Source organism: Oenanthe melanoleuca, chromosome 23 (genome assembly GCF_029582105.1).
Source record: "Oenanthe melanoleuca isolate GR-GAL-2019-014 chromosome 23, OMel1.0, whole genome shotgun sequence".
NCBI lineage: Eukaryota > Metazoa > Chordata > Aves > Passeriformes > Muscicapidae > Oenanthe > Oenanthe melanoleuca.
The window spans coordinates 4,539,264-4,558,979 of NC_079356.1; the positions used below are offsets into that span (position 1 = coordinate 4,539,264).

Consider the following 19,716-nt stretch of genomic DNA (forward strand, 5'->3'; position numbering starts at 1 on the left):
AAGGAGGCGGAAAGGGATTAGAAACCTGTGGCCTACATCTCCCAGCATGCCCCGCGTGTGGCCACACTGGAGACTACAACTCCCAGCACGCCCCGCGCGCGGGCACCGGGGTCCCTCCCAAGGTCACCGATCGCCCCCACGACAGCACAGCCGGGCACCTGCACAGGTGGAGTTTATTCGTTCCACAACAAGGGCTCAGCTCGCCCCCCGCACCCCCGAACTCGGTGTTTGCTCCTCTCTGGGTTTCACTGAAACAGCGGCAAAGTCACTCAGAAGGCGCCGAGAGCTCCGCGCTCACCCGCGGGGCAGGGCAGGAGCAGCCCGGGGGTTTCCAGGTGTGCCTGCCTCACAGTGCTCATTTCATAGTTATTACAGAAATTCCATATAGAGTTTGCTCTGTGGCCCAATTAGATAAATGTCTCCCTATCTAGAATATAAAAAATACAGAGATTTGCCATTTTTTGGAAGTAAAATGTGCATTATCCGACTGTGAGCAGGAGGTAAACCTGAAAACCTGGTGCTGTTGGAGCTCCCATCACCGCTGGCAGGTGGAGCCAAAGCTTCCTCCACCCCAAACCACCCCAAGGCAGGAAAAACCCCAGAATTCAGCCCATGTTTCTCATGGCAAATAAAGTATTTCAAGTAAAGATGAAGGTGGGTTTCAGCATTTCAGAGCTCTGAGATCAGTCAGTACAATGCAAACCAAACCTGTGCAACAGCAGCTGTGCTTCCTGCTCCAAAAAAATCCACCCCAGTTCCCATCTTTGGGCTCTTGTTGCTTTTTTTTTTTTTGTTTTTAATCCTTGGAAATAGCACTAGCAGTTCTTCAAAACAAACAAATGAAAAAAAAAATCTAGACAAAGGGAAGCAGCAGGAAAAAAAACAAACAAAAACTTCCCAGCAGTGAGAGAACTTTGCATTTTTCTGTCCATTTTCAGTATTTTTCATCAGGGAACTGGTCCTGGGTTCACCAGGACTGTTCACCTGAAGGAGGAAGGCCAGGGATAAACTTTGCTCTTGGCATATTAAAGAGTCTTTAATAAAGAGTAACATGTGCAAAAAAAAAAAAAAAAAAAGAAAAAAAAAATTTAAATAGATCAACCCACGTTTTGCAGAATTACTGTGGCCACAACAGCTCCCTCCTCTCTGTGTCCTCACCCAACCCAAGGCTGGAGTACCCGAGGTAAAAACTGCATTGGGGAGACACCACCACAAAAAAAGAGCCACCAAGAGGTGCCACCTGTCACCTCTGTGTCCTTCCTGCCTCCAAAAACCAACGTGAGCAGCAGCCCAAAGGAACAAGGAGCAGAACAATTCCCCTTCTCTCCGGGAGCGCTGTTGAATTTGTCGAGTTTTCCTAAACAGGTGCAGTGGGTGTCCAACCTTCCCAGCCAGGACCAGCAGCTGCTCTCCCAAACTTCCCAGAAAGTCTGTGGTGGTTTATTTGGGGTTGTTGGGTTTGTTTTTTGTTTTTTTTTTTTCCCCCAGGATTATAGCTGGAATCCTTCCATGGGAGCCTCGGGTTGCTGGAAGATGTATTGCTGCTGGTTCTCGTCCACCTGGGGAGCCACGCCCGTGTCGTCCTCCACCCCAAAGTAGTGCTCAATCAAATCAAAGGCTTTCTGGTAAATCTCCTGGTTCTCATGGCTCTGCAGGAATTCTATTTTATCCAAACCTTTGGAAGAAAAAAGAGAAAAAAAAAAAAAAAAAAAAAGTGGGATGAAACAAAGATATCCACTCTCCGTCCTCAAAAGGATTCTGTGAGAATTGACATTGAAATCCAACTATTCCAAAGCTGCTCCCTGAGCTCAGCCCTGCCAGGCAGGTTGAGCTCATCCAGATGTGCTCCCAGCTGCAGGCTAAGCCCAGATTCCAGTGGGATTAAGAATGAGGAATTTGGTAGCTGCAGGAGCAGGGCCTGTCCCAGGAGCCTCCAGCTCTCGCTGCCCCAGTTAAATCCAGTGCTGCACAGAAAGCATCCATGCACAACACACCCTCAGGAATTCCAGGAATTATCCTTCCAGGGAGAATCAGGACACTCAGAGTAATGAGAGGGCAAAGCAGACACTGGCAGCTCACAGGGAGTTTCAAACCAAAATAGGAATTTGCTCCTCCTCAAAGCAGGACAAAAAAAAATTAAAAAAAAAAAAAAATAAAAAACTCCATCAGCACCAAATTAAGTCACTCCAGGGAAAAGCAAAGTCTCCCTGGATTTCCAGTGTAAAACTGGGTACAGTCACAGCAATTTTAGACCCAAAACTGTCACTTTTTACTCAGCTCAGCTCATTCCTGGTTAATATCCCCCACCTGGTGCAAGCCACGATTTTTAGCTTGGACTCCAGGTCAGGGTTTTTACTTCCAAGTATTTTTTCATCACCCACTAAACGAGTTTGAAAAGATTCTGGAACACATATAGACTGTTTTGGAATAGAATAAACCCTTCAACAGAGCAGAGCAGCAGCCCAGAGACCCCCACCTACCATAGGCCTCCTCAATCAGGCTGCAGTAGGGGTTGATCCCAGTCCCACTCTGGTTGGCTTCCTGCTCTCCCAGCCTCAGGATGTTTTCCAGCCCATTCAATGCCACCAGAACAATCTTGGAGTCCATGACAGTCAGCAGGTCACACAGAGGTTTGATACAACCCAAATTCACCAGGTACCTGCAGAGAGAGGAGCACCAACATCACTCAGGAGCTGGGCAGCATCACCTTTGCTCCCTTGGAAAGGGGATAAATCCAACTGAAATCCAGAAATTCACCTTAAAATATACATTTACAGATCTGCAAGGTTTACTTTGATCCATTTATTTGCATTTGTGCACAGCCCTATTTTCAGAAATCTCTTTTTTTTTTTAAGAGCCATTTTTGAAATCCAGGTGCTGCTCAAATTAAGTCTACACTGGAATTTAATCTGTCTAATGACAGTTTGGACATTTAGATTTAACTATCCAAAGAGAGATTGAGAAAATCTGGGATTAGATTATCCTAGTCCAGAAGGACATTACAAATTACAATCCTCTCTCAGTTACTCCAGAATTTCTCCAAATTGGCCTGAAATTTTTGAAATTTCCCCTCAAGGCAAAGCTCAAATTAAAGTTTTGAAATCCAGGTGCTGCTCAAACTAAACCCACACTGGAATTTAATCTGTCATTAAGTTTGGACATTTAGCCTCAACTATCCAGAGGGAGATGGAGAAAATTTGGGATTAGATTATCCTCACACAGAAGGAAATTACAATTACAATGCAGCTCTGCTCGTCTCAGTTACTCTCCAGAATTTCTCCAAATTTTGTCTGGAATTCTTGAAATTTCCCTCAAGGCAAAGCTCAAATTTAAGTTTTGAAGTCCAAGTGCTGCTCAAGCCCACACTGAAATTTGATCTTGCCATTAAGTTTGGACATTTAGCCTGAACCAGCCAAAGAAAGATGGAGAAAGTTTGGGATTCGATTATCCTCACACAGAAATTACAAATTACAATCCTTTCCTCAGTCACACTCCAGAATTCCTCCAAATTTGGCCTGGAATTCTTGAAATTTCCCTCAAGGCAAAGCTCAAATTAAAGCTTTGAAATGCAGGTGATGCTCAAATTAAGTCCACACTGGAATTTAATCTGTCACTTAGCCTCAACTATCCAAAGAGAGATGGAGAAAATCCGAGATTCGATTATCCTCACACAAAAAAAATTACAAATTACAATTCTGTCTCAGTCACACTCCAGAATTTCTCCAAATTTTGCCTGGAAATTCCCAAGCTCCCAGGAGCTGCTGCAGGGGGAGCAGGAGTACCTGATCTGCTCAGGGGTGCCTCCTGAGGTGGCGTTGGTGATGGCCCACGCTGCCTCTTTCCTCGTGCGGAATTCTGCTTTCTGCAGGATTTCAATCAGCACTGGGAAAATGTTGGCATCTATCACTGCCTGGGAAGAGAGGGCAGGGAGAGGGGCTTGGCATTGGCAGCACTTCCCAAAAAAGCTTCACTTCCACATCCCAACTTCCCAAGCTGCAGCCTGCAGTGATTCCTGTGGTTTATTCCTCAGCCAAATCCTATTAAAAGCAGATATTCCCTAACCAGCACAGCAGACAATCCCTGGAATTGCAGCAATAATGATGGGAATGATGAAAGCTCTGCTTCCCTATGTAGGTCAGGAAAAGGATAATTAAACCTCAACAAGCTCCAGCTCTTCAAAAGGACTGAGGATGGGGAAATGGGGGCTATATCTCCTCTAATCCCAATTATTCCAGACTCTGGGATTCAGTCCATGTGCTGCTGCCATTCCCAATTTCCATCCCCAGTTTTTAGCAGAAAATTGGCAAAATACTGCAGAATAAGAGATGTGAACCAATGCACCCTCTAAGGGTCAGGGTAAGAAAAAAAGCTGCAAATCCTTAATGCTGAGCTGGAATCTGGGATCACTGCAGGCAGGCTGGAGAACACTGTACCTGGATTTGTGCTCTGTTCCCTGCTGTGATGTTGGATATGGTCCAGCACGCCTCTTTCCTGATGGATTCCTTGGGACTGCTCAGTAAATGGAGGAGGCAAGGCAGGGCTGAGCAGTTTAGAATCACCTTTGGGGGAAAAGGAAGCACAAAGTGAGGTCACCAGGCCAGGCACTGCATTCCCTGCAGGAAATTCCTGTCCTCTCACCTGGGTCTGGATGTCGTCTCCTGTTACGATGTTGCCAACTGCTCTCAGAGCTGGAGAGGCCACTTTGTAATCGTTGTGCCTGCAGGAAAATGGTGCAGAGACAAATCCAGCTCCATCAGATCATCGTGGGATATTCACAATGTTCCCTCCCCATCATCCCACCTGCATGATTTCCATAGGATTCCATCCCCTGCCATACAGAACACAGGGTAAGCTGAGCATATTGCCACTGAAAACAAAGCTGCAGCACAGTTTGATCCTTGGCATCCTCACTCCATCCCCTTTTCCATTCAGATTTTGGAGAAATAAAGCCAAGCTGATTTCTCCTAACCATTTTAATTTGATTTGCCTCATATTCAGGCTTCCATTTGAAGTTTGAGAGCATAAACACTCTATAACACTAAGGAAATCTGGGAAAGGAGAAAGTTCTTCCCAGTTGTCTGGGAAAAAATCGGTTGAATTTCAGAAATTTAGAGGGATAATGTTTCTTTTATCAGTCAGTTTGTAACTTTTGGGGCAGATGTTGAGACCAACACAGGTGTCTTTTCCTAGAACTGGAAAATCTTCAGCTCAGGAAGAGAAGCCAGAAAATTCCAGCTCCAGATGCTCCAGCTCACATCACCCCAGGTCAGCTCAGGTGCCTGAAGCACGGGAAGTTTGGAGTGCTCTGATGGGATTTAGCTGGATTCTCACTCAGTCTCCTGACAGATACTCACATCAAGAGCTCCACCAGCCTCCTGCACACCCCTGAGTCCACCACAGCCTGGATCTTCTCGTTGGGACCATCGGACAGGTAGGACAGAGCCCAGCACGCGTCTGCCAGCAGGTCAGAGTCACTGTTGAACAACAATCGGGACAACACTGGCAGGCAGGGAGACACCTGCAACAACAGCCACCAGCCAGGGTTAGTCACCAGGCCAGGAGCAGCACACCTGCAGGAAAACACCTCCTGCTCACTGCTCAGGTAAATCCTGGATCCCTTCTCCCACTCAGCAGCTCCAAGGACACCTCAGATTACACTGAGCAGCCACAATGAGCTTTGGGAGTTTCTGTAACAGAGCTCTGCTCCATTTCTGACCCTTAATATTCAGACCAAGTTCACCTCAATCATTTATCAGCAGGTTTATATTGACACTCAATTCAGATTTCACCCCTTCACCACAGGTTTCCCAGCTTTGGTATGTGAGCTTTCACTATTTTAAAGTGAGAACACTCTAAAGTGCTGGTTTACAACATTTTTGTGTTGCCAAAGGAGGGTGAGATACCCAAAAAGCCAGCAGGACCTTTAGTTAGGTTCCCTGGAGAGGGAAAGGGAAGATACCACAGCTCACAGGAGTCCTGGTTTTTAGCATTTCCAGGTCTCAGAATAGTTGTTGGTCATAACTGAAGTCTCAAAATTCCTAAGTTCATAAGGAAATGGTTTAGAGGAAGTTTCTAGGGAAGACTGGGCCTGTCCCTTATTTGAAGGGTCCAGCAGAAAGGTTGGGAAAAATTAAACATCCAGATCAAGCTCAGCACAAAAATCCTCACCCTGTGCCTTCCTGGAATTCAACAGCCCAAAAGAACCCAGACAAACACCTGAACTGTGTGTGTCCCCAGGCCCTGACTGCCTACAAGGCATTTCTCCTCACCTTCTCAAATTCAGGAGGGGGGCTCTTCCCTCTGCACAGGTTTGACAAGGCCCAGACAGCATTTCTTGTCATTGTCAGCCTGGTGGATGTGGTGAGGAGCCTGAACAGAGAATTACCAGGGATTATTGTCCTTGCTGTGGGAGCAGAGGGAACCAAAAGAATTCAAACTAAAATATTTAGTTCCAATTCAACACTCCCAGCCATCAGCAGAGACCAAGGGACAGGAACTGCCCTGTCTGAGCTCCACTGGGGACAAAGCCTCACTTTTCCATTTCCATCTAATCTTTAATAAAGATTAATTCTTGACAGAGCAGCAAGAGCCCAGACCTGACAGATATGTTACCACCACACTGAGGGAGGTGGTGTGAGACCTGATCCTACTCCAACCCCCCCAAAAAAAAAATCCACAGCCCAAGCAGAGAGCAGGAGCTGAGGGACTCCCTGTGACTCCAGAAGGAGCAGCCCCTGCCTCACCCCCAGAGCAGAGTGAAGGGATTTTATCCACAGATTCTCACTCTGAACCAGAGGTTTGATTCCCAGGGATCCCAGAACTACCAAGGAATCTGGAGGGAATTTTACAGATTCCCTCTCTGAACCAGAGGTTTGATTCTCAGGGAATCTGTAAGGAATGTTGTCCACAAATTCCTACTCTGAACCAAATATTTGATTCCCAGGGATCCCAGCACTGCCAGGAAATCTGGAAGGAATCTTATCCACAGATTCCCACTTTGAACCAGAGGTTTGATTCACAGGGATCCCAACACTGCCAGAGAATCTGGAGGGAATTTTACAGATTCCCACTCCTCTGAACCAGAGATTTGATTGCCAGGGGTCCCAGAACTACCAGGGAATCTGGAAGGAATTTTATCCACAGATTCCCAGTGTGAAGCAGAGCTTTGATTCCCAGGGAATCTGTGGGCACAGCTCCAGCACTGCTGCCCTGGTACAATGGGACTCCCAGAACTGCTCCTGGCTACTCACATTAATAAGGGAGGAAGAATGGCACAGTTGAGGACATAATCTCTGCACACAGAGCTGTCTCCAGCAATGTTCCCCAATGCCCAGACAGCCTGAAAGGAAACAGCAACAGTTTCAGCACCCAGTTTTTAACAGGGAGAAATAACCAGTGTGCTGAGAAAACAGTTTTTCTGTAATTCCAAGCAACAATCTGTGCTCTGCAGCCAGCTGGGATAATTCCATTTAAACACTGCATTTTTAGCATTAACATTTTTAACATTTAACACTTTTAACCCAAAAATCCCAAAGTAAGGAGTGATCCTTACCTGCTCCTGAACATCCTCAAAGTCAGAATTTAAGAGCTCTATAAATATGGGAACTGCCCCAGCCTCGATGACAATTTTGGTTTGTTGGGAAGTCCCCGAGGCAATGTTGGTCAGGGCCCAGGCAGCCTCAAACTGAAACAAGTGAGAAACAGGAATAAAAAACACCCTGCTTCCACACAACAGCTCTCATTACATTCTGGCTACAATTTTGCTACAAAGAGAGAAAGGAAGAGAACACCTCAGTGCTCAAAGGATTTTATTTTCTTGAGCAATAGAAAGTGTTCAAAGCATGAGCAGATGTCACCATCACATCATTCCTTTTCCACAATCATTTTTCCCAGCAAGAAAAGTGAAGAGACACAGTGCACAAACACACAAAATAGAAAATTTTCTATATTTCATCCAACATCCTAAAAATGCTGTGATTTCAAGTGAAGCTGAGCAGAAATTCCCTGCTTTTGCTTCTCTTTTTTTTGGTTTAAAACCAGATTTCCATCCAGTTTTTCAGCAAATTAAGCCCCTCTGGTCCATGGCCTGGGCCAGAGGGCAGGGACAAAGAGGAAAGCAATCATCAACTTGGATTAAATTCCATGTATGGAAGATTCTTTAACCCCTCCAAAGAAACCAGGGCTTATTACCAAGCTGGAAGGAATCTCAGGAAGCCACCCAGGCCTTCCCTGTGCCCCAGGCAGGATCAGCACTGGCCAAACCCATTTCTAACATTTCTTGGCCTCTGCTTAAAAGCCTCCAGCAGAAATATCAGCTACAGGAAGGCCAAACTCCTGTGCTGCAGCTGAATTAGGTGATTTTTGCCAGTATTTTTCTAGGAATTTAATTCAGAGCAATTCACAATTTATTTATTTTTTTTGCCTGAGCATTACAGACTAGTTTTTTCTTCTCCTATAGATCACATAACCTGCATTTTTGGGGTTCAAAATATTTTCTCTTGATAGCACCTGTGGGTTCACAGTTTAAACAGCCCTGAAGAATTGATAACACAATCTCCTTTACCTGTAAGGTGCAATTTTCACTTCTTTTCAGGAATTCCACGAATCTCTCCACCACTCCCTGAGTGTTTATCACCTCATCTATTGGAGGATTTGGCTCTGAAACAGCAAGGCAGTGTCAGGGAGTGAACAGACTTCAGAGAGGGGAATAACAAGCCTGAAGGGTTAATTAAATTATCTCAAACTGGACTGAACTCATTGAGGCAGCTTGGCAAAATAATTTTCTGTACAATTCACACAACTGCCAATCATCAGCAATACAAGAGATTATCACATTTCTAGATTATGGATATTTTTCCCCCAACCTGCAAAGCTTTTGTGCACAAAGCCTTGTAAAAAGGCAGGTTCTGTTGGATCCTGGGGCAGAGATGAGTTATTTTTACCTTTGGAGAGTAATTTCCTGAATTTCTGAGTGGTTGCTAGCTGTAGGTCAGGGTCATCTGAGAAAAGCATCTCTACCATCTCTCCTGTGATCAATCCCTCCTGAAAAGATGCAGAGGAGAAAAGAGAAATGGTTCAATTTCAGACTGAGATGATTCCAGGCACACACATGACATCCTATGATTTTGGGTTTAGCCAGAAATCCAAGGATTCAAAACTGGGAATCCCAGCAGAGCTTTGATTTCCTGGCAGACTCTTCCAGTTCACATTTGGGAATGGGGTGTGAGATAAAAGGGGAGGACACTGGAGGAGGATTCTGAACATGCAGCTGGGAACAACCCTGGACAAAGCAGAGTGGGCAGCAGGATGGGGATTCCCTGGCATGGGCTGAGCTTTGCAGGGCTCATGGCTCCTCTGGGGTCCCTCTGGATCCCCCAGGAATCTTTTTTTTCCCCTCAGGAATAAATTTCCTCTTTGTATTTCAGCCAAAGCTTTGTGGCTGTTCCAGCTGCACTTACACAAACATTCTTGAAGGGAAGATAATAAAAATATTGGAGATTGGGAGTTCCATGCAATCACAGATGGTTTGGGTTGGAAGGAGCTTAAAGATCACCCAGTTCCAGGAAAGGGACCCCTTCCACTACCCCAGGGTGCTCAAACCCCATCAATCTGGGATAATTCCAGGGATGGGGCAGCCACAGCTTCTCTGGGAATCTCTGCAGGGCTTCACCACCTCCCAAAATATAAAACCTGTCTGAAGGCACCTCACCCCACACGTTGTGGAAGTGACGTAGGAATCCACCAGGAGACTGTCAAACATGGAGTCATCTTCATTGATCAACTCCACATTCCTTCTTTTGAAGAGCTGGTGGGGACCAAAACACAGGAACTGTCATTAGAAAGCAAAGATGAACAGGCTCCACAACTGGACATTCTTGTTCCTCAAGCCAGATCCCCCCTGGAGTGCAGTAACCCGAGTAAAAAGTGTCATTAATAGCAGCTCTGCACTCCCAGGGCTGGTCTGGCACACAAAGCCTTCTCTCAGATGTGCAAATGCCCAAATCACTCAGCCACCCAGGCAGGAAAGTGCAGAATTTCACCAAAATCAGGAAAAAGCCAGCTTGGATAAAGTGCTAATAAAGCACCTCGTGCTTCCAAAAAAAGCAATAAACTCAGGTCATACTTTCACTTGCTCTTCTTGTTTCTCCAGGAAATAATCTCATTCACTAATTATATCTTAAAAAAACCACCATCACCTTTAAAATCAATGATCTGCCAACAGAAAAAAAAAAACAAAAAACCAACAACCAACCTTGAACAGCCCAAAAAACAAAACGCTTGGAAAGCTTTTCACAAAATAAAGAGAAAAAAGTGAAAAAAATCAAGTTAGAACAGAAAAAAAAAAAATCAGGACTGCCTAACTTTAATGCACAGATCCTTGAAGGCTGCAGGGAGGCTGGGCAGAGGCTCCTGGGGTGACAGGTACCTGCTGCTCCCGTTTCTGTTTGCGGAGCTGGATCCCCTCCTCCTCCCTCCTCCGGCGCATCTCCTCGGGATTCAGGGCTTTGTTCTTGTAGCTCTTCATTCGATAGTTTTCTGTGAAAACAGAGCAATTCTGCCTCAGGGTTCTTGTCACTGCTACTGTGTGTCCTGAAATGTGTTTGTTTATTCCAGTGCCTTCGGTTTTTAGCAGGAATTTTTATTTTTCTCTTATCGGCACGGTGGTTTTTTTTTATTCCCCAAACACAACAGAATGAAGGCATTGAGTTAATAACAACAGAGCAGAGAGGAAAAAAACCACCTAAAAACCCCCAAGGAGAGGAAAAAAACCACCTAAAAACCCCCAAGGAGAGGAAAAAAACCGCCTAAAAACCCCCAAGGAGAGGAAAAAAAAAAACCCCTAAAAAACCCCAAGGAGGGAGAAAAAAAGAACCCCTAAAAACCCCAAGGAGAGGAAAAAAAAAAACACCTAAAAACCCCAAGGAGAGGGAAAAAAAACCACCTAAAAACCCCAAGGAGAGGGGAAAAAAACCGCCTAAAAACCCCAAGGAGGGAAAAAAACCGCCTAAAAACCCCAAGGAGGGGGGGAAAAAAAACAAACTAAAAACCCCAAGGAGAGGAAAAAAAAACCTAAAAACCCCAAGGAGAGGAAAAAAAAAACCTAAAAACCCCAAGGAGAGGAAAAAAAAACCTAAAAACCCCAAGGAGAGGGGAAAAAAAAAACCTAAAAACCCCAAGGAGGAGGGAAAAAAACCACTAAAAACCCCAAGGAAGGGAGGAAAAAAAGAACCCCTAAAAACCCCAAGGAGGGGGGGGAAAAAAAACAAACTAAAAACCCCAAGGAGGGAGAAAAAAAGAACCCCTAAAAACCCCAAGGAGGGGGGAAAAAAAAAACCAAACTAAAAACCCCAAGGAGGGGGGAAAAAAAAACCAAACTAAAAACCCCAAGGAGGGGGGAAAAAAAAACCAAACTAAAAACCCCAAGGAGGGGGGAAAAAAAAACCAAAATAAAAACCCCAAGGAGGGGGGAAAAAAAAAACAAAATAAAAACCCCAAGGAGGGGGGAAAGAAAACAACCAAAACCCTAGGAGGGGGGAAAAAAACAACCAAAACCCAAGGAGGGGGAGAAAAAACCCCAAAAAAACCCCAAGGAGGGGGGAAAAAAAAAAAACCCCTAAAAACCCCAAGGATGGGGGAAAAAAAAAAAACAACTAAAAACCCCAAGGAGGGGGGGAAAAAAAAAAAAAAAACCTAAAAACCCCAAGGAGGGGGGGGAAAAAAAAAAACCCTAAAAAACCCCAAGGAGGGGGGGGAAAAAAAAAAACCCTAAAAACCACAAGGAGGGGGGGAAAAAAACAAAAAAAAAAACCCAAGGAGGTAAAAAAAAAAACACCAAAAAAGCCCCAAGGAGGTAAAAAAAACCAAAAAAAATCCCAAGGAGGTAAAAAAAAAAAAAAACAAACAAAAAACAAAACAAAACAAAAAAAAACCCCGAGGTAAAAAAAAAAAAAAATTAAAAATAAATAAATAAATAAATAAATAAATAAATAATTAAATACAAAAAACAAGGTGGGAAATAAAAAAGAAAAACCCAGGATCTTTTCCTGCTGCTGCTTCAGAGCTGAAAATGCAGCAATTCTGATTCTTTGAGAATTTCCCTCCCAGCCAGGGAAGGGACACTGCAATACCTGGCACAGGTACCAGGATAAATCTGGAACTGAATTAGGGAAGAATGGAAACCCCTCTCTGCTCCCCTGCTTGGAACATGGCAAAAACTCCCCAAATTCTCCCATTTCTGACTTTTTTTCCACATCTGTGCTTTTCTCTGGAGCCCTGAACCAAGTTACTCCCTCAGAACTCATGTGAAAACTAATGTTTTTGGGTTTTTTTGTTGGTTTTTTTTGTTCCCCAGCTGCTGTGGTGGGAGTTGGTGGAAGTTTGCAGTTTTATCTCCTCCTCATTTCAAGCCTGAGGCACCCTCAGCCCTGTGGCTCACACAAAGTTTCAGTCCCACTTATCAACAACCTCCAGCCACTCTGGAGCCCTTCCAAAATCAGCTGGAGAAGTGTCAGATCTAAAAGTCCACAGCCAAACTAAGAAAAAATATCTACTAAATAGAATTATCCAGCTTTTCGTTACTAAGGAGAGACAAAACAACTGGGGAAAAAAATGAATGTTTTAATAGGAGAGGAAACAAAATACTTTCAGTTCTCTGATTTCCCAAAACCAGCTAAAAAGACACAAAAAAAGAAATAAATCTACAGGCTTTAGGGGTTTATATCTGAGAATACAACAGCCAAGTGTCACCTAGATATATTTTAATTCAGAAAATGTATTTAAGCACCACTGTTGTTTTTATTTGTATTTCCACCCCATGCAGCTACACAGAAGAGTTGACAGCTTAGTTCTCCAAACAATTTAAGAACTTTAATCCTCTTTTTTTTGGAAAGCAAAAGCTCCAGTTCAAAGGTGGTTTTGAAGGAAAAGAGGAAGGAAAAGTGAGGATACACAGGATTACCAGGCAGTCACAGAAATAGCCAAGTGCCACATGACAGTTCAGCTGTGCCAGACTCAGGAACACTCAGCACCTCATCCTTTAAGTTGATTTTTTTTTTTTTTTGTCCCAGAGCATCAAGAACTGTCACCCCAAAGAAAACTCTTCAGGGCTCAGTCACAAAATTCCCTGGTTTTTCTCCCACAATTTATCCCTGCAGATGATTTCCATTGATTTCTCCCAGCCCATCATCTCTGGCAATGCTTTAATGACACAAAAAATGCTGATTTGGGACATTCCAGCCCATTTCCATGGCAACAGGGGTGAGAAATGCAGGATCAGGACCTCACAGTGAGCTCCAGACTGCAGCAGGACCAAACTGATGGAATAAAACACAGCAGGACAAATTCTGTGTTTGGAATATTTCAGTTAATTTGTGTTCATTCTAAACTCCAGTTCCATCTCTGGGAATCATTAATCAGGATCTGGGAGTATCTGGGGAAGGAATCTTCTGCTCCTAAGGAAGAGATTTCAGCCACAGATTTTAATTTTACTCTGGAAAGATTTGCTTTTACAGAAGTGCCAGTGGACACTGAACTCAGAACTTCAGAGAGGTCATTTGAGAAAACAAATCTTGCAATATTCATTCCATTTAAAAATTTTTTGATCCAGCTTGGATAAAAAAAATCCTTTCTGCTTTAGGAATCCCACATTTCCCCAACTTTTGTATCTGCCTGGATTAGTGAAGTTCATTTATAACTCCAGAAAAAAAAAAAAATATATCAAAAATCAGTATTTGCTTTTCAAATTTTAGGATAAAACTGAACAACATCTTCCCAATTTCTTGAGCAAAGGAGAGCTTGGCTTCACTGAGGGGAAAAAAAATCCTCCAGCTGTCAAGGAATTACAAATCCAAGTTGCCACAGTCACAAATTGGAGGATGGGAAGGTATTTTCCACTTAAAGGAAAGGAAAAGAGTGAAGGATCTGTAACAGGAAAGTGTAATCCCAGAGCTGTTCTGGATCAGAAATCCAAGCCTGCCTCTCCCAGCTCCCTGCAGAAGGAGGATTTGCTGCCATCCCTTTATTCAGCTGGGAGCTGAGTCACTGCAGGGCTGTGCTGCTGAGTCAGGCTGAAGGCACCGAGCTCACACTGCCAGACCTGACACGGCTCTTCTGGAGCCAAAATTCCCTTTCCCACAGGGAATCTTCCCAAAGTGGCTGGGAACACACAGGAGGGGCTGACAGCTGCTCCTTGCAGTGGGGAAGGGCTGGGCAATTATGCAAGTGGAAATAAATACACTTAAGGAACTTCATCAGCACTAATCTGCCAATTAGTGCCTGCTGGGGACATTCCCAGCTCTCAGGTGACCTCCAAAGGCCCTTTTCACCCAAGTTTTCCCTAGGATGGGATCAAGTTGGTGATTTATAATTTAAACTCTTCTAAATTAGACAAATTGCAGCAAAATAAATGGAGAGAGCTGCTGAGTTTCATAGGACAAACCTCATTCCTCATATTTCTCCACTTCCCTGAAATCCCTGAGGATCCTTCCATCTCTTCCTAACATAATTAACATCTCCAGAGGACTCTCCTAGAAAAGAAATGTGTCCAGGACAACTTCATTAAGTGAATTGAAACCCTAGAAAAATCAGATTAAATCATCTGTACTACTTAAATACAAATCAAATGAATAAATACATAAAAGTAGTTGAACTCATGTGTAAAAGGACAGCACTGAGCTGCTACCAAAAAAAAATCAGTCAAACACACTTTTTTTTACTAAAAATCTGATAGTTTTGGAGTGAAGTAGTAAAAAAAATAGAAGTAAAATCACTTTGCTTGCTCAGAAGACAGAAGCTAAACAGGAGAACAATTAGAGAAAAAAAAAAAAAAATCCCAAGTTGGGCTGTCCCTGGAATCCCCCAGCAGAACTGGGCAGGTCTGGTTTGTTCTCCCACCACCAGAATTCCCCAGAGGCTCTGGCAGAGCTGTCGCTGTCCCCAGGACACGCTGTGCTGGTAAATCCCCGATCCCGCAGTGCTCCGGGTGTGACATCACCGCTGGAATGTGCGGCGCTGAGAGGGGGAAGGGAGAGGCAAAAATTCTCTTTGGGGGAAATTCACTGTCGGGGAGAGTTGGCTTCTCATTCCCGAGGGTCAGGGCAAGATTAGGAATCGTTTTGGAATGTCCTTGCCCTGGTGGAAAAAGAACACACCAACTCCTCAATCCAGTTCTCAATCCTTCCTCCTCCTGATTTGGTCTTTTCATCCCAAAATTTAAAGGCTTTAATTCCTCTTCAAGCTGATTTATCCATTCTGGAAATTCAGATTTGACTGATCAAGCACAAGTGTCAGCTTAGAACAGTCCCTAAAACAGGGAAAAAACTTGAATTCACTCAAATTCACCCAGGAGAGTTACAGATTAAAACTGACCAGAAACACTCAGAGATAATTACAGAGGGATATAAAATTCCAATAAATCCATCCCTTCCAACATGTGCTTTGCCTCAGAAACAAACAGGACTGTGTGATTTGCTAAGCAGATTTATCTGGACCTCAGAACTGAAAGCCTGAAGGAATCAGAACTTTCACTCTCACAGGATTTTAATGATCAAACTCTTCCCCCTTGACAAAGTTCATGTTTGCTCTCCTGAACTAAAGCAAACAAAGCAAAACAGCCAATTAACTGTTAAATTCATCAGCCACGGGAGTTTTATTTAGAATTGAGCATTGATACTGCTCCATGGGTTAAACAGCACTAAAAAAGGCATTTAAAAATCTCATTTGCATGGCAAACAAGGAACAAAATCATGACAATTTCTAACAATATAATGAACCTAAAACAATGACAAAAAAACAGCTTTGGCTTGTTTAAAAATAATAAAGTTACATGAAGATAATTCAAACAAGGGGGATATTAAACTCTTGCAGTGGTGGGAAGAAGGAGAAGCTCCTTTGCACAAATTTCTCAGCTCCACACAAAACTGCCCCAAAGAATTTCCAGCCTATCCCACTGCCCCAGGACATTTTTTCCTCAGAGCTGCCAGTCCAGGTTTTACATCTCAAGCCATAAATGAAGATTCCAAAGCTGGTGAGGGCTGGGAGGTGCAGCAGCCACGCACAGATGTGGTCACTGACACCACAGGAGGGTTTGGAGGCAGCAGAAAAGGTCCTGAGGAGATCCCAACAAGCAAGATCACACCTCACAGGGAATTTCAGAAGCTTCACTGAATCCCTGGTTTGGAAGGAGCTGAAAATTCATCCAGTCCCACCCCTGACATCTTCCACTATCCCAGGCTGTTCCAACCTGGACTGGGATAATTCCAGGGATGGGGCAGCCACAGTTCCCCTCTCAGGGAAGAATTTCTTCCCAATATCCAACCTGAACTTGCCACCTTTAAAGCCATTAAGCTTCTGAAGCAGCTCTGGTAAAAAGACAGGTGGAAAATAGAAATATATTAATCCTTATTTCCAGATGATCCTCACTCAATTTTAAGGAAAACGCAGCTGCTACAGGCTTGGCTTTTTCAAATCTTACCTTCCTATAGGAATCCTCAAAAATAATAAAAATAAAAAGCCACCTCTCCTCCCCAAGCTGGGGACCTCCCACATGAGGCAGCTGCTGGAATCAAAGCACTTTTTGAAGGGTCAACACAGAGCTGGGATTTATTTGCAGGTTCCACTCCTGCCCAGCAGAGTGTGGCACCCACGGTGACACAGGGACAGCCCAGCACGTGCACAGCGACACTGAAGCTTTATTTTAATTAAAGTCACAACAACCAGAGCCCTGCTGGGTGCTCAGAACTGCCGAGAGGTTTGTGGGATTCTCACTTGAACCCTGAGCTCTGGATTTAAATCGAGCGGTTGTGCGTGAATTTAAACGGAGCAGAGATCTGACAGCTCTGGGGAGGGTTCAACAGCAGCGAGAACAGCCCCAAACAGCCCAGAGTTACAGCGCTGGCACCCCAAAACCGGGCACTGGCACCCTAAAATTGGGCACTGGCACCCCAACCGGGCACTGGCACCCCAAAGTTACAGCATTCACACCTCCAAACCGGGCGCTGGCACCCCAAATGGGCACTGGCACCCCAGAGTTACAGCGCTGGCATCCCAAAACCGGGCACTGACACCCTAAATGGGCACTGGCACCCCAAAGTTACAGCATTCACACCTCCAAACCGGGCGCTGGCACCCCAAAACCGGGCTCTTGCAGCTCTCACAACAGAACTCGGGCTCTTGCAGCACCGGCACCCCCAAACCGGGCACCGACACCCCAAAGTTACAGCACCGACACCCCAAAACCGGACAGTGGCACCCCAAAGTTACAGCACTGACATCCCAAACTGGGCACCGACACCCCAAAGTTACAGCATTGACACCCCCAAACCAGGCACTGGGACCCCAAAGTTACAGCACCGACACCCCAAAGTTACGGCACCGACACCCCAAAGTGGGCACTGGCACCCCAAAGTTACAGCATTGACACCCCCAAACCAGGCACTGGGACCCCAAAGTTACAGCACCGACACCCCAAACCGGGCACCGACACCCCAAAGTTACGGCACCGACACCCCAAAGTTACGGCACCGACACCCCAAAGTTACGGCACCGACACCCAAGCCGGGCTCCTGCAGCTCTCACGGCAGAGCTCGGGCTCTCGCAGCCCGGGCACCCCAAACCGGGCGCATTTCACCATTCACGCCCCGCAGCGCCCCAAAGGGTCGCAGCCCCTCACCGAGAGCCCCCTGAGGCCGCCCCGCGACCCCCGGGATGACTCAGCGGCCGCGCCGCGCCCGCCGCCCTCAGCCCCGGGAGCGCCCGGGACGCCGGTGAGCGGCGAGGGCGGCGGCAGCGCGGGGCGGACGGGCTGTGCGCGCTGCCCGGCTCCTCGGAGCGGCTGCTCCGGCTCCACCCCATCCCCTCGGCCGTGCCCGGAGCGCCCCGGGCCGCGCCCGCCCCTCAGGGCCCTCACCCATCGCGGCGGCTGCGGCGGCGGCTCCGGTGGTGGCGGCGGCGGCCAAAATATGGCGGCAGCGGGCGGGGCGCGGGCCGGACGGCGGCCGCGCGGGGCCAAACCTGTGCGCGCGGAGCGCGGCGGGCGCGGCAGCGGCGCTCGGGCGCCCCCAGCGAGCGGGGGCGGAACTGCGCCGGCGGTGGCGTCCTGTCACTCGTGTCGTGTCATTCATCCTGTCCCCTCAGTCCTGTCACTCGTGTCCTGTCACTCGTGTCATGTCACTCGTGTCCTGTCATTCATCCTTTCCCCTGTCCTGTCACTCATGTTGTGTCACTCGTGTCCAGTCATTCATCTTGTCCCCTGTCCTGTCACTCGTGTCCGGTCATTCGTGTCCTGCCACTCGTGTCGTGTCATTCATCCTGTCCCCTCAGTCCTGTCACTCGTGTCCTGTCATTCATCCTGTCCCCTCTCTCCTGTCACTCGTGTTGTGTCACTCGTGTCCAGTCATTCATCCTGTCCCCTGTCCTGTCACTCGTGTCGTGTCACTCGTGTCCTGTCATTCATCCTGTCCCCTCTCTCCTGTCACTCGTGTCCAGTCATTCATCCTGTCCCCTCTGTCCTGTCCCTCGTGTCCTGTCACTCAGATTCTGTCACTCGGGTTCTCTCACTCAGGTTCTGTCTCGTCTGTCCTGTCATTCACCTTGTCAACTTCTTTCCTGTAGCCTCTGTCCTGTCACTAGTGTCCCATCACTCGGGTTCTGTCCCATTTGTCCTGTCACTCGTGTCCCGTCATTCATTCTGTCACCTCTGTCCTGCCATTCATCCTGTCACTCGTGTCCTGTCCCCTCTGTCCTGTCCCCTCTGTCCTGTCCTCTCTGTCCTGTCACTCAGGTTCTGTACCCTCATTCACGCCCCATTCCCTTGGCTGCAAGAAGGGAAAGGAGCTGCCTGAGCCCAGCATTTCCCCACAGGCAGCATCCCCCAGGAATGGTGCCAGGCTGTAAGGAATCCTTGGGATAAAATCCCTCTGGTGCCCTGTGGTGTGATGGAATTGTGAATATCCCCACTGGAAGGGACTGCTGGATGGTGTTTTCCATCTCTCCAGGCTCGTGGGTGATGTTCCACAGACAAACACTGGGTGGTTTTATGGAGTCACTCAGAAAAGTGGGGGACAGAGTTTGAGGAGCCTGAGGGCTCCTCTCCCTCTCCTGAGGGAGATGAGAGAAAAGAAAAATTGTGTCATCCCCACCCTAGAGGAAATGAGAACACCCAGGACAGGCAGAGACTCTGAGAACTCCTTTAATTGCTGTTAACTGCAAGTCTGTAAAAGGTTTGGAGAAAGTCATCGTTACAAAACTACCAGCTGTTAGAATTGTTCCTGGTTTGTCACCCCAGCTAGAAAAGGCTCAGGAGATGTGGAATAGTTCAAGAACAGAGAATATTGCACAACCAACCCAACGGTTAATTCCACTAAAGAAGAAAAGAAAGTGACACAGATGCTGCACCCCCCAGCTGTGGGATCAGCTGGGACTCTCAGCAGCCCCAGGTCCCCACTGGTGTCCCCTGTGTCCCCTGCCCACCACAGCCTGAGCCAGGTCGAGGTGAGGCTCTGCTGGACACCCCAGGCAGGAGCAGAGCTGTCCCCAGAGCTTTGGCAGGACAGGAGCCACCCCAAAGGAGGAAAACCCAACCCCAAAATCCCAACTCTTCCAAGTGCATCTCGTTTAGTGCTGTCCAAACCCAGCAGGAAATCCCCAGTCCCAGTGGAGGGGGCAGAACAAAGGCAGAAAGTGTCACCCCACCACCCCAAAGGCCAGGGAGAGCAGTGA

At 46.5% G+C, this 19,716-nt stretch overlaps 1 protein-coding gene across 2 annotated transcripts; it reads right to left on the reverse strand.

The window, feature by feature from the left end:
- Positions 1–155: 155 nt before the first annotated feature.
- Positions 156–17,983, reverse strand: KPNA6 (karyopherin subunit alpha 6). 2 transcript variants are annotated; one of them, XM_056509012.1, is made up of 14 exons: positions 17,906–17,983; positions 10,427–10,536; positions 9,710–9,805; positions 8,943–9,042; positions 8,564–8,658; positions 7,553–7,684; positions 7,251–7,339; positions 6,270–6,369; positions 5,355–5,518; positions 4,639–4,717; positions 4,434–4,559; positions 3,783–3,910; positions 2,481–2,659; positions 156–1,675 (listed from the first exon to the last, which is right to left on the reverse strand). In XM_056509012.1, the coding sequence occupies exons 1-14, from the start codon at positions 17,907–17,909 to the stop codon at positions 1,491–1,493; spliced, it is 1,587 nt and encodes a 528-aa protein (XP_056364987.1). In that variant the 5' UTR covers positions 17,910–17,983; the 3' UTR covers positions 156–1,490. The 2 variants fall into 2 exon arrangements, with proteins under 2 accessions (XP_056364987.1, XP_056364988.1); XM_056509013.1 differs by lacking the exon at positions 17,906–17,983 and adding an exon at positions 17,669–17,773.
- Between the last annotated feature and the right edge of the window lie 1,733 nt (positions 17,984–19,716).